The sequence below is a fragment of the Trachurus japonicus genome, chromosome 22 (assembly GCF_045865225.1).
Source record: "Trachurus japonicus isolate A0001 chromosome 22, Traja_1.0".
In the NCBI taxonomy this organism is placed as follows: domain Eukaryota; kingdom Metazoa; phylum Chordata; class Actinopteri; order Carangiformes; family Carangidae; genus Trachurus; species Trachurus japonicus.
In genome coordinates this window covers 12415663-12443561 of record NC_140928.1, presented here as the reverse complement: position 1 = coordinate 12443561, position 27899 = coordinate 12415663, and the positions used below count along the sequence as shown (strand labels likewise).

General features: G+C 42.9%; 1 protein-coding gene across 2 annotated transcripts; it reads right to left on the bottom strand.

Annotated features, from left to right (window-relative positions):
• Nucleotides 1–1749: 1749 nt before the first annotated feature.
• On the bottom strand, nucleotides 1750–24341 carry ddhd1a (DDHD domain containing 1a). Of its 2 annotated transcripts, XM_085767755.1 has the most exons (14): nucleotides 22834–24275; nucleotides 21112–21288; nucleotides 16077–16178; nucleotides 12758–12886; nucleotides 10970–11117; nucleotides 8698–8807; nucleotides 7878–7984; nucleotides 7529–7791; nucleotides 6955–7030; nucleotides 6526–6675; nucleotides 6285–6349; nucleotides 6022–6194; nucleotides 5326–5523; nucleotides 1750–5211 (listed from the first exon to the last, which is right to left on the bottom strand). In XM_085767755.1, exons 1-14 carry the CDS (start codon nucleotides 23717–23719, stop codon nucleotides 5027–5029), a joined length of 2769 nt encoding a protein of 922 aa, XP_085623881.1. In that variant the 5' UTR covers nucleotides 23720–24275; the 3' UTR covers nucleotides 1750–5026. The 2 variants fall into 2 exon arrangements, with proteins under 2 accessions (XP_085623881.1, XP_085623882.1); XM_085767756.1 differs by lacking the exon at nucleotides 16077–16178 and having other exon boundaries at nucleotides 22834–24341.
• Between the last annotated feature and the right edge of the window lie 3558 nt (nucleotides 24342–27899).

Genomic DNA, 27899 nt, shown 5'->3' with positions numbered 1-27899 from the left:
GTCAGACCGCTTCAATCCACTTTGGGGATTTAAAGCGAAGAAATCAATTATATTTCATCATTTTATCTAATATAAAATCACACTCCAGAGGACAACAAGTACATACAGCTGCAGAAAAAGTACCACACTTAATGCAGTCATACAATATAATGAAATAAAAATATAACCTCTCACAAGATAGAAATAATAAAGTCTCTGTGCTTTCAGCTTTTATGCAAGTACAGTAAATTAATATAAAACATTCCGCTGCTTCACATTGGTGGAGACTTAATATGAAACTCACATTTTAATTTTCTCCTGCATGTGCAAACTATATTTAACTCACACATGGTCAGTCATTATACTGTATCAGAAACTCATTACATTACAGAAACTCAATAACAATTTACTTTGATTTACTAATAGACTTTAGACATCTGCAGAGGTTTCCCAGGATACCTTCTAAGAAAATAACCTATGCTGACAGATCATCATTGTCTGTGAGGACCACATGCACAGGGATCACACGAAACTGAGGATGAGATTGTCTGCAAGCTGTTTCTCACATCATCATCACCACCACCACCACCACGCAACTTTGGATGAGCTATAGCATTTTATATATCAAATGATCACACAGATGACAAGTTTTGGGGGGGAAAAGGAGAGGGAGAAGCTGCCGTCTCGTTTCTTTCCAAAGCAGCAGCAGCAGCAGCAGCACAATGCAACACTCCAACACACACACACACTCTCTCTCTCCAAGTGGTCTGCAGTGAAGACACATGAATCATCAGTGTTTCTGGCTCGGTCCCCTGGTGAACTCCAGCCCAAGTCCTCCAGCTCAGGAATCTGGGCTTTCAGACTCCGGTCGGCATCAAAGCGATTTATAACCTCTCTCTCTCTCTCTCTGCAGCTCTGACCCCCTCGTCAGTGTCTGGCAGGCAACCCATTGCCTTTTATAGGCTGTGTTTTAATTGCAGAGTAAACATTTGAGTCAGTCAGATGCAGAGCTAGCTCAGGTCTGCTGATGATGTGGATGATGAGAGGGGGTGGGGGGATTTTAAAGGTCTACACAGTCTGCATGAGTCACCTTTGGATGAAAAAAAAAATCAGTTTGTGCGTTTTTGTTACACATTGTTATGCATCTTTTTCCAATATAACATTATTTATTACCTAGTTAAAACGGTAAATAATTGATGCAGCCACACAAATACAAACTACAGCAGAACGGCTCAATTAGTCGAGGGCAATAAATGGAAACAGGATCAGAGAGAGAGAGAGAGGTCACTGGGCAGCAGATGGTCAATAGGACTCTTTGTTCCTGTTTTACCAACAGATGACTGACCTCTTCTGGCCAAATGCTGAACAGCAGCAGGACCTGGTCCATTATTTATGAGAATAACCTCTGTGTTAACCGGTCCCATCTGTGAGCCTTGCCTTTGCAGATGTTGCTAAACTGCATAAAGAAAAAAAACCCAAAACCTAGTAACTCATATGGAAGCCATGACTGCTTGTGGATTACAATGAGGCCTATTTATGATCTGTAAGTCAGCTTTGTTATTCACATTAGGGGGTGCCCTGGAAAGAATCTGATCTGAGTTTCACATGAACAAAAACTTCCACTGTCCTCCAAAAAAAAAAAAACTTGCAGTGGGACCATCCACCTCCAATGATGATGATCCTCCTACGCGACAATACTCAGTATTATTGTGAGATATGAAAGAGTGAGACAAAGCAGAATTCGCTGTATCCAAAAAAGAAAATAAAGAAAACAATGAAATGCTTTAATAAAAGGAAATAAATACAGTGCTTTGGATGGCAGTTAGAATCCATTACAGGCATGGGTTATTGCACAGCTCTAGGGACAGACAACAAAAACACTTTGCCAGACATCCATTCAAAGTTAGAGCAACAGAGGTACCTGAAACAAATTTAACACAATTCATCCAAAACACACCCACAGTAGGTTTTAATGAACATTTCTGTCTGGTTACATAAATGGCTATTGGCCCTTCTTCATCAACTGCTGTCAACACACCTGTGACAGCACGTGATCCTTTGACTTCATAATGGCTTTAAACTGGAGTGTTGACTATACAAAAATGTACAACAGACATTTCCCTGATGCTTGTGGTGCCTTTAACAAAAAAAGGAATATATATCTATATATATGTACTGTCATCTTTCAGAAGTCTGTGCATTAAATGCTCATGTAGTCAAAACTACAACGTTGACATAATTCTTTTTCAGTCTCTCCAGTTTAGTTGCTTTTTTTTAAGCATGCAAAGTGAACACAGTTGGAAATGTTGTGCATGAATCAAGAATTGCTCAAGAAATGTGCAAAGTTCACATATACATTTTGGAAAGTTGCAGTCAAATCTCAAACACTGGCAGGAATGATTGTTGTTTTTTGTTAGAGGGTCTGTCCACACTCCTACAATACGAACAGTATCTGCTGTGTGTCTGAATCCACAGTGTGATTTAAAGATGCAGAGGCAACAATGGAACAGTTTTTTGTATTTTGCATTGCATTTCAAAAAGGTTTTCGTAATAAATAGCATTCCTGCTGTGCCAGTAACATGTTAGAGTTGCTTTCTATTGCTGCAATGTAACACATGCAAATAAAAGAAAAAAACAACACAACAATGGGCTGGTTTCTACATAGTTTCTGTGCAATTCATAGCTGATGAATGTGTGAGATCCATCAGGTCAAATGTACTGTAGAAACACTTCCATATCACACTGTCTGATTCGTCCCTGCTTCCGCACTACTTCCAAATCACCTATCTGGTCATCTGAAAGGCAACCTGGTTTCAGGCAGTCGGCCTTTGCACACATAACACAGACATTTAACACCAATACATTGATTCCGAGCAGCCCTTGATTGTGTGGAACAGAGTAGCAAATAGCAAAGTAAAAAATAAGCTTTGATTACAACAAGCAAATTTGACACTTTATCTCAATTAGTATTAATCTGAGGGTGGGGTACCATTTCGTCTTCCATTGCTTTTGTCTTATAAATGGTTTAACGAGACATCCATAAACAATCAAAAGTGGTTTTCTATTCAATAAAAACCAAAAATAAGTTTCTTGGATGTGTGTTGGCACTCTCTGCAAGGTCTTCTTGTTCCAGTGTCTATTAACATTACACCAATTCAGAATAAGCATGCTCTCTAATTTCTGCATGAATACAGCTGAGTGTGTTTTTAAAGGACCATATCAGAACATGAGTCACAAAAACAAAAATGCCCATCTGCTGTATCTAATTGTCCATATTTAAATTTGCAAGTTGCGTCAATTAGGCAATAACACAGGTGTAACGACAGGAGGGTCATAGGTTTTCAACAGTAACAAAGCCCATTGTTTTACACAAATAAAAATAAAAAAACCAAGTTGACATATCCAGTACTCAAAAGGGGGAAAGTGTGAATTAATCATAAATTCACAGAAAAAGGCGAAACGAGATACAATTGGCTTTTGTGTACCACGTATCACAAAAGCCACAAAAGAAAAGAAAAGAAAAAATCTATTTTCATCCTAGGCTAATAGAAATTAGCCTTAGCATCATGAAAGTCAAACAGACTTTAAGACAGACAGTCAACAAGCTAAACATAGAGTTGTTATTTGGCCACAAGTTTGAATCCCATATTCCCAAGATGAGATCAAGGTTTAAACCCACAAGAGCCTGAAAATCGCTATAGGAAAAATATTCAGCTTTTCTTTGTTTTTGTTTTTTTTAAGAAAAAATACATCTAGTACTACTGATTTAATCTCAATATCAATATAAAGATATGAGCACAGAAAAGTCTCTCCATACCTCATCCTTTGTATAGAAGCATGGAAACTGGTTTGAGTGAGTGTGATCATTTTGAGTGAGACCTCTTGTCTAGTAAATGACATCATCAAGAGATTTTTTTTAATTTTTTAGACGATCTTCATTCATAAACCGTGTAAGAAAATAGCTCTACATGCCCGCACCTTGTTTAAATATCATGATACAAGCCTCATATGACTGTAAAACTCTGGACATTTACTCTGATACGGACACTAAGGACATCCTGAAGGGTGCTCACTGTTAGTGTTGTAACAGGAGACATCTGAACCCTAACACTTAGACAAAACTGTCACTGTTTAGTTCCTGGAAACCGAACACAAATGGAAAATTAGATTTGAATTAATAAAAGTGGCAATTTGCATGTGTCTTTTTTAGTGCACAACTATTTCAAGAGTCAAATGATGCAATATATCATATAGGAAGGAAAATCGCGTGTTTGTTATGCCTTTCTTTGTACTTTCCAACATTATTAAAGGGATAATGCCCTCAGGTTTTGTTCAAAAAAACAAAACAAGACAGAACTATTCTTCACGTGTAACATTGTTTGGCTAATGTTAAAAGGCATTGAATTCGCTCGTTAGCATAAAGTGTTATTTTAACGGTAAAATAATATTTATCTCTCCTTCACGTCAAGACAGAAAAACATAGCAGAATCTGAAACCTCTGTGACTGAGGGTCAGGCAAGTGTGTCACAAGGCTCCAGACTGAGTCACTGGGATGGAGGGTGGACAGAAGACTCAACACGAAATGTATGGACACTTTGCCAACAGTCTGCAGCTGAGGCCTAAAAAGGTTGACGGTCAACGACTCGAGGGACGAAGTTAGTTCTTCTCTGCTGGATGAAACAAACTCCTGTGCAACAAACTCATTAGACTCTATTCCATGTTTACATGTAACTTGTGGTCATACTGGCAAAGAGTGCACCTCCTTAGGGGTTCCTGGTCCAACACTGTCACCCTTAGGGTGCACAATTGTGTACTAAACACAAAGAGACAAAAATGCACATCTTGGAAACGACGTCAGTTTGTCAGTCATGATTTCCAAGTGTAGAAAAAGCTGGATCACGGGGAGATGATTGAAAGAGATTAGTGTGTTTAATCAGTTTGTGCGCATGAAAAATAAATGAAGTCTATTTTTGTGTTTTGTTAAAAAGATGACACACACTTTCTGAGGAAAGTTTATAGAAAAGTGTGTCATAACGAATGTGCTTTCTCAATCTGGGTCTGGAGTATCTTCTGCCGAGTCAGAGGGCGTCTTCTGCGTGTATATGAAGGTCAACAAAAAGAGGGCTATATCATGTGAGCACCAGTAGCCTGTGTGTGAAGTAACAGCTGACCAATACCGACTCTCCACCAGACCTTCTCGGAGCTCAAAGTCGATGCGCCGCTCCAGCTCCACTGTAGGAAACAAACAGAGCAGGACATATGACTAATACCTTCAACACACACACACACAAGTCCTGTAAGGAGACTTTTTAATTTGTTGAGAGTGGACAGTTCCATGATACTTACATGTTGTGTCAATAATAGGTGAGGTGGGCCGCGTCATGGTGGAGAGCCCATACGCTGACTGGCTTTCCGCCCGCTTCTGCTCCTCCTCCTCCGCGTTGGCCCCTCCCTCCAGTCCTAAAGACACTGACGGCTGGCTGTTGGAGCGCGAGAAACGTGAGAAGAGGATGCCTCCGATACCTTTTCCTATACTTGCCGCTCCTACAGTGAGACAGGGTGGAAAGGAAATACAGAGAAAAAAAACATGTTGGGCGGATTGTGATTTACAGCATAACAAAAAAAAAGGTAGTAGTATTTTTAATTTCTTTTTTTATTCTTCTGTAGTTCAGCTTATTTCAAAGGATGAGAGAAGTGAAGCGTATGAGCCCATTCTCAGTCTCTCCACATGGTGGCAGTGTTGATGTAGTACTGAAGACACATTGAGCATATCATGCTTCAAATACTGGGCCTCACAGGAAAGCCTCTACTCACACGACTGTAAGTATTTAAATATCTGACAAACTGAACTGACTTTTGGGTTTATAACATAATATTACAACTCTCCTGGATGGTTATTTAATAGCACTAATAATCATATCCACATCAATCATGTATAGAAAACAAGAAGAAGACTAAATGTGATTTTTTTTTGTGTGTATTCTTCACTATTGGTGTAGCTTTAAAATCTTTATAAGACAGTAAAAGATGGTGGTGTCGTACCCAGTATACTGGCCTTGCCCAGACTAGTGATGGATTCTCCGTAGTGCCTGCGGGGGAGGACGGGGGAGGTGCTGGGGCTGGGGATGCTCTCAGTGTCAGATGCTGGGTCTTTGACCGGGTTGAGGAAGGTTTGCCGGATCTCGTTGTAGGGAGAGGGGTTTGTGGCGCTACACCTGCTCGAGAAATCAAATCCCAATTATTCCAAGCAATTAAACTCTTTTCTTGATACGTCAAGTGTTGAGTTGCAAGATTGAAGCTCTTACCAGTGGATCTGAACAGGTGCGACATTGCTGTAATGTTTGAGAATCAGGGGCTCCAGTCTGTAGGCCTGCAGAGAGCAAAGAAACTTTAGTCTCTCACTTTAAAATTAGGTTGAAATATACACAGTATACACGTTAATACACTAATTTAAAACCATCTGTTCAGTTCAGCAAGTCCAATAAAAATAGCAAATTTCTCCTAATAAATGTGTGAGGGTAAACACTATGAAAAAGGGAGACTGACCACAGGATCTGTGGGATGGAAGACATTGAATAGTCTGCTGCAGATGGAGGTGGGCAGGATGTGGTCCTGGTGGCAGCTGGTACCAGGGCGGATGCCTCTCAGGGCCAAGAACACTGCCAGTGGCGAGCCCATGCAGAAAAAGTTCTCCACCTGTGAGACAAAAATTACAAATATGATGCTTTGTAAACATACTAAATATGGAGCGTTATCATTCCTGTGGGGCTTTGCTATAAAAATGAACATATGAAAACAACAAACACCACAAAATAAAGGTCACAGTATCTGGCAGGGTGCCATTAATCTGTTTTGTTCTTCCTTCTAAAGCATACTTGAAAAAAAAGCTCTAAAATTACTGATATTTATCATTTTAGAGGAATATTAAATTGTAATGACGCACATATAGTACGATTATGTAACTGTGCATCTCACCTTAAATTTAAGGGCTGGCGGCGCTGTTGGTTTTGAGGCCTCCAGTGTCATGAGTTGATTTTCTAGCTCTCGCAACCTGTTAAAAGTGAAAAAGCACAGTGTCAATAAACCGTAAAGAGGAATTAAAAACTAATCTGAAATCACAGGCCGACAATCAACGGTAATATCAACCCCCTGTATACATTACTTTCACCTCCAGTTACCTAATCACACACAAACAGACACACTCTCTCATTCAGTTTTCAACCACTCAGATAAACAACTTATTTTTCCAGTGGCTGGTTGTTGCACTGAGGAAGTGGTGTTCACATTAAATGATGCTGCACACACAGGGCGGTGCAGAGGAAACATATTAAAACCCTCTTTCTTTCCGTTTGATCATGAAGCAACACAATGATCTGCTGTCTCACATAAGCAAACAGGAAACACAGCTTGCCACCTGACGGTCTTACAATGGAGCATGAGAGGAGATGAGCATTTCACTGCACATGTACACATTTGGTGAAACTCTTTCTGAGACTTCCTGCGGATCCTTAAGGACATGTAGGAACACATACATGAGAAAGCCCCTCACCTGTTCCTTGTGTGGCGTAGCTGGTCTAGAAGGTGTCTCTCCTCATAGGACATCCAGCGCAGGTCCAGCTCCTCCTCCACAGCGTGGTGCTCCTGCAGGCAGAAGCGCACCGGATCCCACCCCGTCATGATGTCATAGGTGATGACGCAGCCGAGGGAGTGAGACACGATGGACACCTTCCCTCCCCTCTCCTCAAACTCGGGATTACGGGAGCAGAAAAGTGAGTACAGTCTGTTCAGCTCCTGTGTTAGGCCCTTGGTGATCTGGGGGACAGGAAGTATTTGAGTTTGAATGGAATAGAAGAGGTGTTTGTAACAGTGACGTCTGAGAGTTTGTGTTCGACTCTCACCTCGTCTCTGTAAAGGGGGCTGTTATAGTACATGATGTCCATAGCGCTGCTGTTGAGGAGATCTCGAAGTCCTCTCACTTTGTCTGGTGTGATTGAGTCCACCGTATCTACACAGTAAAAATATAATCAAGAGATTAAATGCCATATGACGATACCTGTGTTCATACTTAAACTTAAAGGGGAACTATGGAAGTCTTGTCGCTTTTTTCTCTACGGAGCTCCCCCCACAGTTTGGGAGTGCATATTTCCACTGTCGTAAAAGCTCACCGCTAACCCTCCTCCCTGCTCCCCTGGCCATGTGCATTTGTTTTCAAAAAAGCCGGCTAAAAGGCAATCCATGGAGCGATGTCTATGGGCGGGTAATGTTAACAAGAGATTACGGATTACAGGGTGTTTCTCGCGAGACTACATCTGTGACACCGGGTCGGAGGCTCGTTGGTTTTTGGCCAAGACATGCTAGGTTGAAGGCAGAGAGCCTCCAATCTCCCCGTAACAAGTCATTTAACCATCACAATTACTCCGAAGCCGTTTAATTCAGGTAAAAAATAATCCTGCATAGTTCCCCTTTAAAATAAATACAAATATTTATTTAGTGCGGTGTTGGTGAACTTCAGTCCAAAAACAATTTAGTGCAGCTCATTAACCAATTACATGCTAATTACACATCTCAGCCGATGTCCATCTGCACTGTGACCATGGTTGGAACAGGTCATTAATCAAGCAGAAGAAGTATTGACAACATTGTGACCGGTCAACACAAAAATATCAACACAAACCAATATGCATGCATGTTTGTGCACTCTCAAAAACAGATGCTAACCTCCGTCCAGAGTGAGTTTGGAGCGCCATTCAACAGGCAGGAACTCCACATGCTCCTCATTGTTCTCTGAGAAGTGCTTCTCCTCCATCTTCCTCACGCCCTCTCTCAACCTGAAGAGCAACAATACAATAAAGATCATTGAGCAGATTAGTACAACACTGAACTTTTTATTACGTCAGGGTGCATTTAGATACTGTATGTGTTCACTTATATGGAAAAACATTTGGTTATACAAAAAAAAAAAAAGCAGTAGAAGCGCGTGATTTGGAGACAAACGTCATCATTGCATTGTTTGGGCAGCAGTGTATTATAATGACAGGTTGTGAGTGGATGACTAACAGTCTATGTTTATCCGCCCTTGCTGCAAGCCGACTAGGGAGTCTGTGTTTGCACTTGCTCTTCCACAGACTTTAATTACTGTCAGTAGGAGAAGAATGACATCCATTTTACTGCTGTCTGATGCAGCAGCTTTGCACACACACACAGACCCAATGGCTGCACTGCTGTTGGGTCCTATATGGGGCGCCATTAGCTTTCAGCACACTAAATACACAAGGAGAGAGTGAGACAGAGTGAGGTGTGGGGGTGATATGGGTAAATGGAGGCTGAGAGAGGCTTTTAGATGAGCGGCCTCTGAATGAACGAACCTAATGCAGGTTTTGACAATACTATCTGGTGTGTGTTCGCAGCACAACTTTAGTGCTCAGAGGGTTGAGTGAGTGCATTACAAAGCTCTCTGCAGTGAACCCACAAGGAGTGCCTAACTCTTAGGATGCCATTAATTGGGCAGTGACATTCTAGGTTTAGCTAGAAACATTTTAAGGAGACACTCCCTGGTTTGTTTAAGTAATTACACACACGCCTATTGTTTCCTCATTCACCAAAAACTTTGAAGGGCACAAAACTGAAATTAATTCAGGCTCAGAGTGAAAAAACAAAGCCATTCCAGGCTGCTCTTTCCTCTTGGCAGGGGAAAACGTGTATGCTGTAATCCACAGGGAGCTGCGAGTGAGGCTTAAAGTGCTCTGCAGCTGGACTTGGTCTACTTTACCTTCTTAGCTGGCCTAAGCCGTGAACAGTGGCCCGACACTGACTTTGTGACACAGAGACACACATGGCACTGGCCCGCACATTCAGTACTACTGCTTACAGTAAAGGCCATGGACCAAAGCCAGTGCAGCTGTCACTGAAGCTTCCTCGAGGTTTATGAACTCCGAACAAATACCTACCATTGATACAGTTTGCTATTAAAAAGTGAAGCCTTTTAAAGACAAAAAGAACTCAGAATTAAGATTAAAGGTTTGGCTAGCAGTGTGTGAGACCATACGGCCTGTATACCGTTTGGTCTAAGTCGTTATCTTAAGATTTACGCATGATAGCATAGGTCTGTGCTGATTGGATATGCTTTTTTTAAGCCAGCGTTAGCATGTGTTTGATGTTTCCTGTAGGATTGTTGTCATGTTGCATTGCTTGCATTTCTGTTTGTTTTCGGTATGTGGAACTTCAATGACCAGACTGTAGACACTTTATCAATGCAAAGAAATATCAAAGAACAACCAGAGAAGACAAAGAGAACAAGAAAGGTGGAGAGAGGAAGGGTGGAGCTCAAAATACATAGTCTGGGGCGGCCGGTGTAATGTTATCAAGAGAAATGCTTGAAATAGCTTCAACTGCTGTAACTATAGGAGGCTATAGATGAAAAAGGCAGTGATAAAAAGCACAGTCACATTCTTGAGGTATCTTATCTTGTAATAGCTCTTATCACGTAATGAGCAGTACATAAGTGATAAATAAACAATTGCACTTGTTACATGATCGATGAAGGTTCTGGGCAAAGAAGTTTGCAAGAACCTGTCTGACAGGTTGATATCTGAACCCCCTCATCAACTCGTAAAAGACACAGCGTGCTGTACAAGCTTAGTCACGAGGCCTGGGAACTGAACACGCAGAAAATGCTTTAACGCAATTCATAGCCTGCGTTGTAAAAGAGAGGAACAAAGCAACTGGACTGAAGTGGGGAACTGTTTTTCAGAAAAGGAACTAAGAGCTCACAATAGTAATTCAACCACCACATACTTAAAGAGAGATTCTCACCCTATACTTGAATTAAGTTAGACTGGGTACAGATGAAGTTCACATACATTGGGTAAAAAGGGTGGAAGCTGTCCTGACAGATTTTTAAGGACCTAAATGAAAATGTTGTGGTGTCACTGATGAATGTCACTGAACACAAATCCTGAAATAAATCATCTCATTTAATACTGTGACTCACATTCCAGTGTTTTTAATAATGCGTCCCTGGTCCATCTTCTGTCCAATCCCGTGGACTACAAAGACAACATGTGTAGTCTGAGGTGGTCGGTCCTCAGGTGAGGCCTCCTCAACGTAACCCCGATGGAGCCGTGTGCCGCTACTGGAGGCTGGAGGAGGAGGGGGGAGCACAGAGCTGGATCAGTATTGTAATCAGATCATTCATGTTCAGTGCATTAATATTTACTTATTTGGTAGAGCATTTATCTAAAGCAGGGGTTCCCAACCTTTTCCAACTCAGGGCACACTTGAAAATCTAAAACATGTTTGCGGCCCACCTTCTAGTTGCCACTTTGTTGCTCAACTTCCACTCATTTGTAACTTTCACTTCTTCCTTTTTCCCTTTATCTTTAGCTGCTGCAGCTCAAACGAACTATATACACTCACGACAGGAGGCGGTGTGTCATAGGGCAGAGTGACATGCTGTGGCTTTAATTTCTGCCGTGTGATATCGAGGAAACATGCCCATAACTGATAATCGTAATCGCGGCCCTGATTGGAGATCGTTTTATCGCCCAGGCCTATGTATAATATATTTAGTATCTTTTTAAAAGATTTCCACAAAAATCATATGATTTTGACAATGATTTGGCGGCCAACTTGCAATACCATCGCTGCCCACTAGGGGGCCGCTGCCCACAGGTTGGGAAAGACTGATCTAAAGCAAGTCAACGCACTGTGTTTCTGTCCAGATCTTCTATATAAACACATTTCCAGTCAGTTCACTAGAAGGCTATAAATAAACGAGTCGTGTTGCGGTGTTTGAGTAATGTGTTGTTCTGAGTCCAAACAGGCCAGTAGGTGAGACAGACTCCTGTTATGACTGTGGCCTGTGTAATGTGCTCAGAGGACTGAGCATGTGTCCATATTTAGAGTCTATATAGTCTAGTCTTGTCATGTGCTGTGCAGCAAGGTGCTTCCAGCCAATGGAATTTGCCGTTGTCTGGACGGCATTAAGGAGATTTCCCTTCACTATGCATTTGTGTCAGGGGAGATTGAGATAACCAGCGTCAGCTCCTCCTCTGATAATCTGAGAGCAGGAGATGAAAATGTACCGTGGAGCTACAAGACTCTTAGGCCAGATTAGAGTCATCCATACAGATCAAACATCAGACACTGGGTTAAACTGTGGTTGCCATCTTCCCAGCTACTCTTGGGCCATTTGATCGAACCCTCGCATCTGAAAATAGCAGATGGGCGCTGCGTGATTTTCTGGGCTAATCCATTTAAGAGACTGGACTACCCAGTCATGTTTAAATAACTGCTACGACAAATGGCCGTTAAATCTGGCAAATGACTGTGCACAGCACATGCGGTAATATGGATGTCATTTGTGCATTAGATGGACAGAAAAATAGGTTGAGGTGTTGACCTAATGAAAGGAAAGCAATTAAAGGTTTATAAGAGTGTGAGGCCATGCTAGTAGTTCTGTAAGGCTGCACTGTGGTGAGCGTAATGCTATTTCAACCTTGTGGTGATGCAAGAGGAAAAACTATGGGGAGATTTAAGTCATTAGGATACAATGTCTGGGATTCTTGAATGTCTGTACATATAATCTTTGGGGATCAATCCAAGTTTCCAGTCTGGACCAACACTGGCTTCCTTTGAATCCTATTCATAGCATGGCTTGTATGTGTCAACCCACTTCATACTGACAAAAAATACAAACCCACAAAACTGCAGTATGATTAGGAGACTCTTTCTGTACCTTATTGTCTGGTGAAATGATAACAGTGAGATGTTTACAAACCTTTGGAGAAGCCCAGCTTCTGAGTGACGGTGCGCGCAATTTTGGAAGTGGTGGCATCGCTGTAGAGGTAGACTTCATCCACGCTGTGCCAATCCACGTGGGTCCGACTCAGCTTCAGACTGTGTATGGCTGTGAGAGGAGGGGGCAGTGAGAGAGGAGTGAGCGAATGAATGGAAGGAGGGAAGAAAAAAACAGAGGACAGCATTGGCAGATGGTGTGGGAAATTGGGCAAAGAGGAGGAGGAAAATCAGGGAGGCGGGTGAATCAAAAAAGGTGCACCGATACAAAATGTTGTAACCACAGATTTTTTAAGGGAGAGCACAGAAGGGAGAGAGGTTGAAGACACAAGAATTACACCAGTTGTTATCACCTTAAATGCAGCATAAATAAAGCAAAAGTCTAGGATCAATCTATTTGAACAGCTCAATCAAATGCAGTCTGGAGCATTGATCTGCAGGTGGAAAGAAAAACACATCAAACTACCACACACCATGATTGCATATTTCGGCTCTTGCTCGTCTGTTCTGCTTATGCATCATCATTCTGTGTTGACTGGAGATATGCAACTTAAATTTATGTATGTATATAGTTATGGGCTCATGATAACATGTAAATCAATTTCCCCTCGAAGTTGAGCTTTTCTCCAGTTTGCCCAAGTGCAAATGCAGAGACCAGAGTGAGCAAGAGCAGAGATATGACTAGAAGGGTGGCACCATTTATTACTGAAGATAGGAGCGATAAATGAGACTGGTTGACTTGAGAGCGTTATTTATGTCCCTACAGCATGTCCTTTAGATGTCCTGTGCAGACAAGTTCATCTGAATGAGACTGGTGGAAGACTCTGGCATAGGCCCAGTGCACAGTCATGGCTCTTTGTGCTGGTCTGAACCACTCTGAGGATTAAAGCCCTTCAGAGTGGGGTGCAGCACTTGGAGAAAACAGTTTTATGTCCCACATGGCTCTTTTGCAAGCTTGAAACGGTTATTTCCCCACAAGCGATGAAAATTTAAATGGTACAAATGTAGTGGAAATATTATGAATATATTACAATATTGTTTAAAGAGGAGCACAACAGCCTGAGACTGAACTGAATATATTCTAATCTGTACACACTGTCTGTACTATTAACAGAGGAGTGACCAGGAAATAACATGTGTCATGTGTCAGTCCTGTGCATACTTTTTTTTTTCTTCTTGTTCATCCTTAAGCATTCGGACATGTACAAGAAATTCCTCAACACATGAAAATTAATAAAACATGACATACTGAATATCAACAGAGCCCATGTGTCTGTGTGTCACATGGTGGAGTTCAGCTGGGCCTCTGTGGCCTCACAGGCTAATTTCTTCATTGGACGAGCATGACTTTTGTGTAATGCAAGGCCAAGCGATTATTGCACCTTAACTGCGACCTGCTCACTCTGAGTGCAACCAGTGTGACAATGAATGACTGCCTCTAAAAGGGAGAAGGACGAGTAGGGTCTGGGAGAAGAAGACAAGGAACACAAGTGTTGGGACTAAAAGGGCACATATCAAATTTGGACTAATGAATGGAATAACATTGTTTTTCCCAGTTAAAGTAATGTAAACTCATGTCCTGTGAGACCTGAGGTGAGAGATTTGGTAGCGGACGTAGTTTCCTCTCTCGCACGTGTCCATTTATCTTTGTAAATCCTCAAATGAAACCACTCAACAGCAAAGGAGGCATGTGCTTCACTTCTACCACCACGCAGTTTAAAGTGGCCTCCTGCTCTCATCTGCCTCATGTGAGGTGAAGACACAGAAGAGGAGTAAGCTGCTGTGTAAGATGAGTCCTACAGCTATTGGATGAGGATGGCCACTTCAGACTGCTGGGTTTCATTGGTAGCCATGTCCACTGTAAGACAGGAGGTCTCAGAAAACAGGTAGAACTGCTCCTTTAGCTGGCTTTATTAAAATCAAATATGAGTCTGATTAGACATCAATAGGTAAAATGAAGCCAGTTAGGTGTTTGTATGAGGACACTTCCTGTTTTACAATGAAGACCAATGCATTGTGAAAGGAGAGGGAGGAGAGGATCAAAGTGTACAGAGGAGCTGGCAGTCAACCAACAGAGGTTAAGGAGTTTACTGAGCTAGCTCTCAAACAGCTACAGAGAACTACTGAGGGAGAGAGAGCGAGGGTTCAACAGTAAGAGATGAGGAGGGGCAAAGAATGTGTCAAAGAGTGGGAAGGGGCTGAGAGAGATGTTGCAATTAGGGAAGAAACAGTGAAACTGTGCAGTGAAAGAGCTGAAAATGTAGGTCTCTTCACATATTTTGGAGGGAAAGATACCAGATACTATTTCTACTTGGCTATGATTCAGCTATATTACTTTCACAATGTGTGAATTACAAGACAGTTTACTAGTGCAATAATAATGTTAGTAAATAAATTGTGTATAATACTGTAGAAGGAAACAAACAGAAGTCTCTGTGGAGGTCTGTTTTGGATACCAGGCTGTAGGTCAATGGCTGCTTGGAGTTACTATGAGATAAGGGACATAGACCCCATGACCTCTCTGTTCAACTTTTTTGATGAGGGTCAAAGAACCCAGAACTAGGACAGCGATGGCGCTCTAAGAGGCCGACTCTACACAACGTGTTAGGGGGCTATAGTAACTGTCCACAATGGCTCCTCTGTTCAGTTCATCACTTGAGCTTGGCTCTCAACAGAGCGCTTTGTTCATTGCCCTTAGTGAGGGAGCAAGTGATGGTGGTTCATTAATGACGGTCATACTGCCAGAAGGGATGAGAGAGAGAGAGAGAAAGGGAGGGAAAGCAGTGAGGGAGAAAGTGAGAGACTGGGTTGGAGAGATAAACAGGGGTAAAGAAGGGTGGCTTTTTTGAGGACCAGCTTATTCATTCCAGATCCACTGGTTGAAGAAGGGGTTTTTGCCCTTGTAGGGTTGACTAAACCGTGTTGTCTACTCACTATCCCAGACAGGAGATGAGAGACAGATTGACAGGATTCCTCAAAAAGCAGCTAACAGCTACAGCAGCGAAACCAAACCCAGAGTCACAGCACAAAGGGAGAAGTTCTAGCAACTAGGCCCAGTTACGGCTGCAATAGGGAGCAAGGAGAGCAGCCTAAATCCATTTTAACACATCTGTTTTCTAACTGAGCCTAGGTCTAGCTCAAAAGTATTAGATCCCAAAGGTCTGAACCACAAACAAAAGGAAACTCTAGCCCCACAGAGACCTAGGTTCTACAGGGAGAGAGGGCACAAGCTAGCAAATCTACGACAGCGGTAAAATAAAAAAGAACAAAACAAAGAACAGAAACTTGGTATTTCACAGTACCTTGGCAGCGTTTGCGCTTGTGACCTGTAGTTCTAGCACTCGTCTGATATCCACTCCATTTGAACAGAAAAGGGAGGTAGAAAGGGGGCAGGTGGGAGAGAACTAACAACCGACAGAGAGTGAATAATGGCCATTACCCTGGCGTCAGTCACACTTGCTACCACTGTCATCCCTCTTGAAGAGACCAGTCTGTCAAGTAGCGCTGCTATCAGCTTAGCACTTCAAGGCCCTGGATACGGACCATGGAGTGGTTACTGATAGGGGCTGGTGGCTGCAGGTAGATAACATGAAAATAAGCCGCAACAATGCCTGAGTAACAGGCAGCTGGCCGTGAGTCAGCCACCAGCTCAAAGGAGCAGCGCTGCTTGACACACGCTCAAGATGACTGAGGTAGACTCTGAATTACACTTAACTACAAGTACTACTGTCTTCACTGTGAAAACTAAACATGACATAAAATGAACAATCAGTTATTTAACCTGTTTTGAATTGTGTGTGTGATACACTGGTAAGTTTCTGGACATTATTGCAGAGCATTATGGGAGAACATTTTGTTTGTTCAACATTTAAACATGGTTAAGCAGAAGAAATATCCTTTTGGGGACAACAGTGACTTTTTACACAACATATTATGAACAAATGGAAATGAAATGTTAATCAACGTTATCCAGCATTTCAAGACATTTAGTGAGATTTGACAAACAAACAAGAGCACACAGTATCTAGACATGTGGACAGTATCTAGCAGCATTTGTGTCCATTTGGGTTGATGAATACTTCATATTTTGCAATAGAGGTGTTATGGGGAACTGATTCTGAATTATGCTCAGAGGAAGAAACACAACCATACAGAGAGATTTGCATGTCAAGTTAGGATGTATCTGGCACTAATTTGTTAATTCGTTATTTCTCTTTAGTATAAAAATTGCAAGTGTTGAATCTCTTCCTTTATTTGGGCTGTAATGTTGTCAAATGTCAAACATTGGGCTAAAAGCGAAACAATACTTGTTAAAGATGGTTTTCCAACAACACAAACTATTTATATATCGAATTTATCATATGGCTATTACCTGTTACAACTTTACATTTTCCTTGAGTTGTTAAAATCCTTCAGTGACAAGTGGTTTAAACTGGATTTTTATGGATCCACGATTTGATTTGGTAACAACCAAATCTGGTTTTATATATTTCTTGTGAAAAACCAACAGCCCAACCAAGTTGGACATAGAGAACATAGAGAACTCCAATTCCAAGTTAATTTTAACTTAACCGAGGTGAACCTCAATCAAAGTGACTTACACATGTACTTTGAATCCCTGATTTAGTCAAATAGCTGACTTGATCCGATATTTAAAAAGGTCTCCTCAGCATTTGTTAATCAAATCAGCAGAGTCCACAGGTCTCAGATCAGACTACATCATTCATTCTGAGAATTGGACTTGCAAATGTCAGCAGTGTCTCCCTCATCAGCAGAGGTGAAAGGCTGAGGAGGAGGAGAGACCTGCTGAGTGCACAGGATGTTTACTTGCTGTAAAAGCTATCAGTAAAATCCATTTGGGAGTTGGGCAGCACTGATGGATCCATCCACAAACAGGCGTTCCCTATTGACTGAAAAATTCACTATGCACAGAATCCTCATCATAAGGAACAGATAACTTTTATTTATGTGGCAGATAGTTGTGTGACACGACACACATGACTTCACCCGGAGGCAAAACTGGATGAGCAACAATCATTTCCAGATAAGATCAAACAAAGCTTTCTATTGTTGTAGACTCGGACAATCCCACAGACCTTTTCTTCCCTTCCTAATGATTTGCATTTTCACTTTTCTTGAGTCCAAAATGACCAAATCTGACTGATTTGTGCCAAACGTTGATAATAAATACACAAAACTTCACAAAAAAACAAAAAAATACAAGAACTACTTATTAGGTAATTCATCTCTGGATCTTTAAAGCATGAGTCATCTGTCATTTGTCACGCAGTGCGTTCCCGGTCTCATGTGCTAGACCGGTTAGATAAATATGTAGCTGAATACGTAGTGGCCATGAGCAAACTCGTGAGCCTTGCCCAGCTCTGAAATACCAAATGTATTATGCTGACAGATGACACTATGATCAGCCTACTGCATGCTGGCTTTATTTTTCCTTGACGTCTGAGAAACCAAATAGACTGGGGCACACCCTATAGTTTCCAACATACTTACTCCTCAATACCCGCATGAGCACAAATAGGAAAGGCTTTAAGTGAATGAATGGGATCTTCTCCTTGAATTTTTCCTATTTCCTATTCAGCTCTCTCAGTTGGAAAGTAATAAGACTGGTGCCTTTTACACTGAGAAAAACATTCCACCGATCATAGCTGGGCAAATGGAAATCAAAACATTAAAAGGCAATTAATAAAAACCCATCAACTGTCACGCCCCTGTGGCTGTTTCTGGCTTCAATAACTGCAATAAGACCTGTGGCTTTTTTCTCTGATGCCACAAACTCAGCATCTGTGACCGCTGTTAACTTCCCTATGGCAACAGAGAAGAAGAGTACACTGAAAAGTACAAATGTACCACAAGAGAACAGGACATTTGTGCTCTCTCTGTACAGAGCAGTGGTCCTGCCTACATACTCATGTTATGCCCGCATAGCATGCTGGTATGCTGATCTTACTGTATGCCTTCAGCTTCACTAACCTTTAGTCTCAGCTAGCAAGTGAGGCACAAGGAGAAGGGTAGAAAGAGAGAGATGCGATGCGATAGGGAGAGAGTAAGAGATAGCAGAGGAAATGTATGCACTGCAGTAATGTCAGAGCTTGGGCGGCTCAATTTATGATCCATTTATCTCCTGTAATGCAGTTCAAGGTAGTCGTCTTATGGCTACGAGTGCTTCAAATGTAGTCATTCAAAAATAAAACACTCTACTGTAAAGGCCTTCTGTACCAGCAGCAGCCTAGACAAGATGCATTCACAACCACATCTATCAGTCACGTTGTTTTAACACTCTGCTAAATATAGCAGCGAAAAACAAAGGTGACGGGTTTATAAACATGCTGTGTTCTCACTTCTATAAGCTACATCAGATGGTGAAGTTGTTTCAAAGATAACATTAGAGCTATGATGGGAAAAAAAACATGTAAGGTATGAACCCTTTTTTAACTGTATAACATAGTGATTGAAATATTCCCTCGCTAGACCAGCGAAGGTCATGTGATTTATGTGTTGTGCATTAGAGGGGCCTGAAGTGTCACAATGGTCAATCTGTGTGTGTGTGCTTTTACAGCATTTCACACACCTTGCAGATTGTCCGACTATGATCCCTGTGTCCTCTGCGACTGCCTACATACCTGTGTGCATATACACATCCTCTTCCGTCCATGTGTACATTGTGTTAATGGAGCAGTGGTGACCTTGCAGGTTTTTTCTCAACATATCTATAATTCAGTTTGATTTGAAGGAACTTTGCTCAGCTGTGTTGATGGTCTTATCTACAGGGCTCTTTTTTTTCCTGAGGAGGGGGCAGTGAGAATGTCTTGACATGTCTGCACTGGTGCATTGTACTGAAGACGTGAGACAAGCAAAAAAAAAAAGTACAAGCTAAATAGATCTGCAACATAAATCAATACCACAGTCAAAGGCCTGAGTCAGGCTTTGTTTGATGCAGAATAACCTCACAGGAACTAAGGGTAATGGTGCCACAATTAGTGTTTATGTTCCATACTTTTATGTTATTCTCATCCATGTTTCTGTTTTCGCTCCATTCCTTTTTCCCACCCTCTTTAACAGTTGCTGCATCTTTTCCTCTGCTTCTGTCTACTTATCTGCCACATTCACACACCCACACATTCATCACCGTGGAAGGTCCTGTAGATCTGGCTGCCTTGAGAGGACTGCTGAATCAAAGGGCCTCTTTCTTGTTGCGTTTCACAGCTAAAGCCTGCTACATTTCGCCAGAGAAAGGAGGCAACGGGACGTGCCAGAATTGGAGACTGCCAGAATAAGCTGCACCTGCTTTACATTGGATGACGTGATAAAAATCTACTCGCACACACACGCGCACACGAATGGAGGCACCTGCTCCATTCGGTACCACAGCAGGCCGGGCTGTCACATGATTTGCCATTTATGACTCACACAATCCCTTTCTTCTGGCTTTATTGTGAAGATGATGACTTCACTTTATAATAGTGTTTATAACTAAATCAGGTCCAAGAGAGCGTTTCACCTCCTCACTGCCCTAACACAGCACAACGTACGTGTTATTTTACAAGACACGGCCTGCCCAGGATAAAAATACTACACCATCGGTGAATCCATGGGTAAAGAAGAGTATAATTTGACTTGTTTGCAGTACAATGTGTTGGTCACACTCTAATCTATTTGCACCTCATTAGGGCTGCCCGATAAATCGTATTTTCATCGTCAACATGCACGATAAAACACATCACTAAAAAGGTTGCCTGAAATGCGATGAGTACGTTTTATTTACAGGCGCAATTCATACCTGTAACCTGAGCTACACTGCCAGATGTAACGTAACGTAACAACAACAATAGCGGACTTCTGTCAGGTCCCTCAGATATCGCGCCTGAAACACATCAACGCAGCATCGATCAGCATATTTGCTCTGGCACGACTTCTCGTGTTCAGTCGACTTATAATGTTTGGAGTTTGTTTACAGCATCGCGAGCTTCCACTCTTCTTCTCTGTTTGTGGTGTATTTGTGTGGCCGTGTTACAGCGCCACTACAGGCCTAATGTATGTACTACAGCTCGTTGAGGTCTTTTTTTTTGAAAGACACAGGAACTGTATGGTTACCTGAATATTTGATTATTTATCAGTTATCGCAATACTGAACAGCGTCATTAACATCGGACATTTTCCTGATATTGTGCAGGCCTACACCTTATTCATGCTTCTGTCCTGTGTTATTTAAAATATCTGTTACAGTTTGTGGCTTTCTACATCAATAACATTCAGCTGCACTTAAATTGTTTATATATTATCCTTATTCTTCTACCCGTGCCCTTCCCCTTCTCTCACCATCTTTGCTATCCACGGTCCTGACGACCAAGTCCGTCTCAAAAGTGTCCTGCATCTGTTGCCCACGGAAATGGTTCAGGTGCTCGTGCTCGATGAGGTCACTCTCCTCTTCCTCTAACGGGAGCCAGGTACCGTCGATAAACCACTGGCCTCTCATTACTGAAATTTGATCTTGCTCTGCAATAAAAAAAGTAAAAGTAACACAGATTTAGCTTCAGATAGAAAACAATAATTTCACTGTAGGAAGAAATATGTGGGACCTTGTCATTTTTTTCCACTTTTTTCAGGTTGAAATAATTTAAATGAAATAATAAGCTCTCATTTTGTTTTACTCTATATGTTAAACAGAAACATTCCTCAGTCCCTTTCTAGGAACAGCCTCCTTTCAGTGTGTGTTTTGAATGGCATAAACTGATTCCCATTTAACTCACCAAGTCTGGTAATTCCAGTAGGGCCGAGTCTCAGCGGCTTATGAAGCTAGGCCAGCTTTGATTACAGTCTTAAGTGACATTATTAACCGATTCTCCAGTGTGAATACGAGTGTAAAAGCAGAACCGAATGTAGGGACAGATTGCAAAATACCAGGGGAAACTCTCATTTACAGACAGAGAGGCCCAGCACAACGCTAAGGATAAGATAGACGCACAAGAAAAACACATTGATAGAGGTTCACAGAAGACTCGAGTCACACATTTGTTAAGGTGGTTCATATCTGGTCGGAGGAGATAAGCACACACAGCATGGGATGTTTCAAGTTTCCAAGAAATGAAAAAGTGACCTTTTCACCTTTGCTACATTAAAACATGAGGAATTTGTTTTGTACAAGCATATCTGTCTGAACATTATACTTTTTAGATACACCAACATGACCTATTTCTCTCTCTTTGTGATTAATATATAATTTCCTTGAATAAGCTCCCTGTGCGTTTGTTTTCATCTCATAAACACAGTGCACTGCATTGTGGTTTTAAGTGCTAACATGACACTGTATTAGCAGTGTTACACACCAAACTAATACAGCACTGCAAGGGCCTGAACTGACTATAAAGGACTTACATCCACAGCATGAACGTTGAGGGAAATAACTGCTTCTCTAAATGTCACTTGGCATTAACCTTCAAAAGAGCCAGCTACCCATGAACCCTTTCATCAAGGTCAGGTTTTCCGAGGCTCTATAGTGACTGCCTTCATTTGTTCCCGGCCTTTTCCTGGAAATATCCATGAATTAGTTAGTACAGATCAGCTGAGCCCAATAGACTGACTTCCTGGGTTGTTTAGATGTTCCCAAAAGACCAGGCTAAGTAATTACTTGGCAAGTAAAAACTACTGAAAAACTATTGCAATCAGCTAAGATGACTGAATTATCTTCATCAATCTGCTAGTCTGCATATTTTATGGGAGATCTTTTGGAGGGGGCGGGTGGGGGGGATGAATGATGAGTCTCTCCTCTTGTGAGTCTCTGGGCAAGCACCAGACCTCTGAGTGGCTGTGGGTCATTAACCTGTATGCTGTCAGCCATTATACTGCAGTATATATGATATATTAATGATGTATGTGCTCAAGGGGAAGGAATGCCTATGGATATGCACTGAGTCTGTGATGCTGCTGGCACCTGCCTCCCTGGGATAGCAACATAAAACATGTGACTGATGCAGTGAGGGGGAAAAATGTGGTTTAAAAAGACTTTGATCAGAGATATTTGATATGATGAATGATACTCACGCTTCCAGTAGACAGGATAGCACTCCCTCTCTTTAATGTCCACTTCATATAGCCCTCCTCGGACACACACAGCCTCGACGTTGATTTCAATGCTGTCAGGGTCCCTTTCTTCCGAAGACACGGTGGACGTGTCCAGGGACCCTCGGCCTCCGTGCACACTGCTGGTCCTGGTCTCCACCGGCACTGCACCGTTCAGTCCTCTGCTCTCCACCCGGTTATTGCTGCTGCACTCATCCTCCTCCTCCCCACCACCACCACCGCCGCCGCCAGTGCCGCCGGTGCTGACCCTGGATCCCGCTGCACCGGGATTCAGCTCGCAGTATTTCCGATACATAAGCTCGATGTTAAGCGAGTCATGCCCGACGAATGCTTTCCAAGTTTTCTTGTCCTCTTTGTAAAACCACCGCACCTCCTCGGGTCCCAGCTCCGTGACCACCTCGTTGAAGCGGTGTCTGGAGCTGTTGGACCGAGACCGCTTCCTCCTCTCGAACAACGGACCGGCGTTGTTGTTGTTCCCCCCGTCGGTGTCGCTGTACTCCAGAGAGCCGCCGCCGCCGCCGCCGTCCAGGTAGGCATCCGGGGGAGTCAGGTTCAACAGCAACCCGGACTGGGCGCTGTGATGATGGTGTCTGGTGGCGTGTAAGAGCGGCAGGTGTCCGGCGTCCAGCCCCGACTGGACCGAGGACATCCCCGCCTGCACCGCGCCGCCGTCCATGGGACTCATCTCGTGACAGTAGGAAAACACATCGCTGCCCGACAGGTCCCACTCCTTGTTGTTGTTGGTGGAGTTGACGCTGACCGGTGAGCCTTTATTATTGTCGGTGGTGCCGGTGGTGCTCAGAGACGAGCTCAACGTGGAGGTTTTGGTTATGTTGAAACTGCTCATAACTATCCGAGCGACGACCCCGACCTCCTCCTCTTCCTCACTTCGTCTTGTCACTTCACCTTGTCCACAGCAAAGCCCCGCCGCTGCTACTAACTACTTGGCTAAAGCAATCGCAACATTTCACAGCAGCAGCATTATAGCAACATGGTGTTAAAATGAAAATATCAACAAATAAAAAATAAAAATAAAATAAAACTCCGGACGAGCTCTGCCCGCATTTCTTTGCCTGCATCAGCCTGTTAGCATGCTAGCCGGCTAAGCTAACGGAGCTGGTCGGTGGAACTAGCTAGTAGTACTTCCAGCAAAGTCTGCCAACGTTAAAACCGGAAAAACCTGTCCAACCTTCTTCCCCCCCCCTCCTCTAATAATAATTAACATAAACCAGTGTCAAACATCTACTTCCCCTCTCTCTCTCACCGTGTCCGCTTTTATCCGGCTTGGTTGGAGTAACACTGTAGTCACCACCATACTTCTTTGACTGTTCCGGGTCTCGGTGGAATTTCGTATTCATTCGTTGTCCAAACAAACCCTGCATGGAAACAACGCTGTAGTATCCGTGTGCTTGTGTGTGTGTGCGCGCCGCGGCTTGACAGCTGACGCACAGATCACAGGATTCTACCGTGAACGCGCACGTAAGAAATTACGCGGATGTGACGATGGCGTCCCCTCATTAAGATGCATGCTTCACCACGTCCGCTAGATGGCGACAAACACCTTTCTATCTATGATCACGTTGATTTTAATGACCTAAAACGTGCAGTGCCTCCACTATGCCACTAGAGCGCAGCAGCTACTTGCTTATTGGAAAGCCAATACCAACGTCTCAAACTTGTCTGCTAGTTCAGGATGTTTCATGCTACTGTTAAAAGTTTTTAATCACAGTGGTGGACATAGTAACAGGAACTGTCCACTACACCATCACTGCAAACTTTGCTGCAGCTTAAAGATTTAAAATATATTACAAAACAATGACCTTGATCACTCAATGTCAAAATAAGGACATTTTCCCCTAATATACCTGTAGGCATACTGTGACTAATTAAATAGTAGAATTTGATATTCTTGATATGATGAAAATCTAAACGAAGCAAGAAGCCACAAAGTTCTTGCCTCTCTGTTTAAGTTCAGCCCTGAAGTCACTGGTGTCATTGAACTCCAAAATCTATTTGTAATGTATCTGTTCTAGTGCTAACCAGTGTGTTTACATCTTTGTGTGCGAGTTCACCATGAGTACAGTGCGAGTTTGTGTCTGTATCTGTGCACATATGCGTGCATCTATGCATGTGCCCATCTGTTTGTTTATGCAAGTGCATGTGTTTGCATAACGTGTGTTTTGTGTAGTGCTATTTGCGTGCGTACTGCTGGTCCAGGTGATCCTGGGGGCCGTGGTGTGGTCTGTGGGGAGTGGGAGAGAGGGAGAGAGAGAGAGGGATAGGAGAGAGGCCCAGGCAGCTGTATTTGGAATAAACAGACATTACCCTGCTGTGTTCTAATTTACTGCAGAGTGGGAATTAAACTTTAAACTCGTCCCGCCCCTCTGCAGTCCAGTACTGCATGCTTCTGGCCATCAACAGCCGCTTGCACAATGTGTGTTTTTATAGTGTTACTTGACTGAGGATCTAACTTTTTAGTATCAAATCACAACCCCCTTGAAAGGTACCTGTACAATCTTGTCTTTCACAGAGATAAGGTTTTCAGGTTAGGTTTGATTTTTTTGTGTGTGAGGGTGGGGTGGGGGGAATAACATTATGTTTGGAGAGATGGATCTCACAAGTGATGCTTGAATGATGCACTGCTGCTATTCACTACAATGGGACCTTTTCCTGGGACTTTTTGAGTCCACTGTGGGGCGAGTGTTATACTCAGAAGATAAATAGAAACCAGGATAATTTGAGTTATTCCAACAGTTATTCACAATCCATAGCCCACACAGGATTAATTTATAAATGCATTTCATAGTTTTGATAGGAGAACAAAAATACAGGCTGAGGTCAAGGGAATTTCAAGATGTTAAACCTAATTCTTTTGCAATTATTCTTGATTAGTTTTAAGTGTCTTTATGGAATATGAATATTCAGCGACCTCATACAGCACAACATTAGTGTTCCAATATTTTTATTTTCCAGCTGATAGTCATTAAAAAATTCTTTAACATTGTGTAATTATGAGTGCAGGACTAATTCACATTGCAGCAATATCTAATGTGTATGACCAGAATAATGACTGGGTTAAACATGCAATGAGATCTTGCCAAGAGCATTTTCTCATTGCAGGTTTACACTAGAGGATGACATGTGGCTTTCATATACGAATTAGTCAAATTCCTCATTTCTGGCAGTTAAACTCAAACAGGTTGGCCTTTCTCTCTCTCTCCCTCTGTCTCTCTCTCTCTCTCTGCCCTGATGTTTTGCAACCACCAGGCCCACCACCTGGATGAGTGGATGACAAACAAACTGCAAATTTTCCTTCCAGTAACTGACCAAATAGATATTTATAACCAGCTGGTCACCTCCCCCACCCACTGGGCCCCCCTCTCCCTCAGCCACGGCTGTGAGAGCTCCCTTTAAAGACCAGTTGTGTCACTTCTGGCTTTGTTCTTAAACAAAGAGAACTGCCCCTCATCTGCCCGTAATTGGGCCGACTCTTGGAATGTGCTTGATGTCTCCGCACGGGCCATTGCTGCTCCAACAGACAGGCAAGGTTTGCTGGGACATGGGAGATGAATGAGTGGAAATCCATGCACCCTCCTTTACTCACTAATGTCCTTACTCTTTTCTTTTAAATTTTCTTCCTTACCTCCTGTTTCTTTCTTTTTTGTTCTCTGTTTCACCTCCTCTCGCTCACCTATTTTCTCAGGACAGTGGATCTCCCCATCAAAATAAAGAAACCTCACACTCATGGTAAAATGTAACAGTCTGCCCATTGACTTCACCGGGTCTGTTTGGTCTCTGAGCTGCACCACCTCGCTAAGGTGGGGTGGTTGGAAGCACTACAAGGCCAATCGGCGGCACATGTCACTAGCAGTTACTGAGGTGATGTTGACCATGGGCAGATGGTTGAGAGGGGATTGGAGGGTGTTTACTGCATTGTTACTAAAGGGAAGCAATTTAGAGAGTTCAAATTCCACTTGCAAGGAAGGAAAAAATGTTGAAACAGTAGTTGGCAGGCTACCAAAAGCCTGAGCCCCTAATTGTTTTCATTAATAGCAAATAATCTCAAAGTGCTTACTCTGTATTCTGGGAAACATTATGGTGTTATATTCAAGACGTGTACATCTGGGAAGTCTCTGAGGATTAGTTTGGAAATTTGTCTGTTGCAATCACATGAACCCCAGGTGAAAAGCTTTAGGACTTTTATGCTCCAAGCCCAGACACTAGCGTGCAGTGTCTTTTGTGGAGGTGTGTTGTACCTTTTCGTGTTTAAGCAACCTTGTCCCTCGAATCCAACCCTTTGGTTTTGGTCATGAGTCATTTACTCCTGAATCCTTCACCTTTCACCCCTAGCTCCACTCTCCATGTCGCTCACGAGCTACCCTGGATAAGTAAATACATGATGTAATATGTGGTTTTCGCCTCCCACCCACCTCCACCCTCATCCAGTGGTGATTAAACTGGAACACTGCAGTTTTAGGTGGGGATGGGTGGGTGTGGTCACCACTGAGGTCCCGAAGAAGAGGAGGAGCTGGAAATAGATGAGGGCAAATGGTGGGGGATTTAACAAGACTGGTTTTGGGCAAATATGATGGAAAGGAGGGGGCACATGCGGGTCACCAACAAGGTGGGACTGCAGGCAGAGACATCACAGTCTGGGCTGGGTCTCCTCCGTCCCGTCCCTGCAGCATGTAGTCGAAGTCAGGCCAAGCGGCTCCAACCCCCCCCCCCCCCCCCCGGCTGTCTGGGCTCCAGGTTCCAGGTGGGGTGATTGGGGCTGTTGACTCCAACACATGGCAGCCGCGGCCCTGTTGCCCATAACGATCTCCTCCAGGGCTGCCAGACCCATTGTCATTCAGCCCCCCCACCCCCCCTCTGCAATTCACAAGTCTGATATCCCCTCCGCACTGGAGCCTGGCTTGGGGATGGGCTGCCTGACCAGTGACCGCTGTCATCGTGTTTGTTTGTGTGGGAGAATGTGAGCTTGTCAAGAATAATAAGCCTCTATACGTGGTGGTATCTTAATTACA

What these genes read in the sequence shown, in the direction of transcription:
- ddhd1a (XM_085767755.1), bottom strand. Translation starts at nt 23,719, where the DNA reads ATGAGCAGTTTCAACATAACCAAAACCTCCACGTTGAGCTCGTCTCTG. An exon ending in ATTATTAAAAACACTGGAAT is followed by an intron (nt 8,808 to 10,969) that starts GTGAGTCACAGT and finishes GTTGCTCTTCAG; the next exon opens with GTTGAGAGAGGGCGTGAGGA. An exon ending in GCCCCCTTTACAGAGACGAG is followed by an intron (nt 7,792 to 7,877) that starts GTGAGAGTCGAA and finishes CCTGTCCCCCAG; the next exon opens with ATCACCAAGGGCCTAACACA.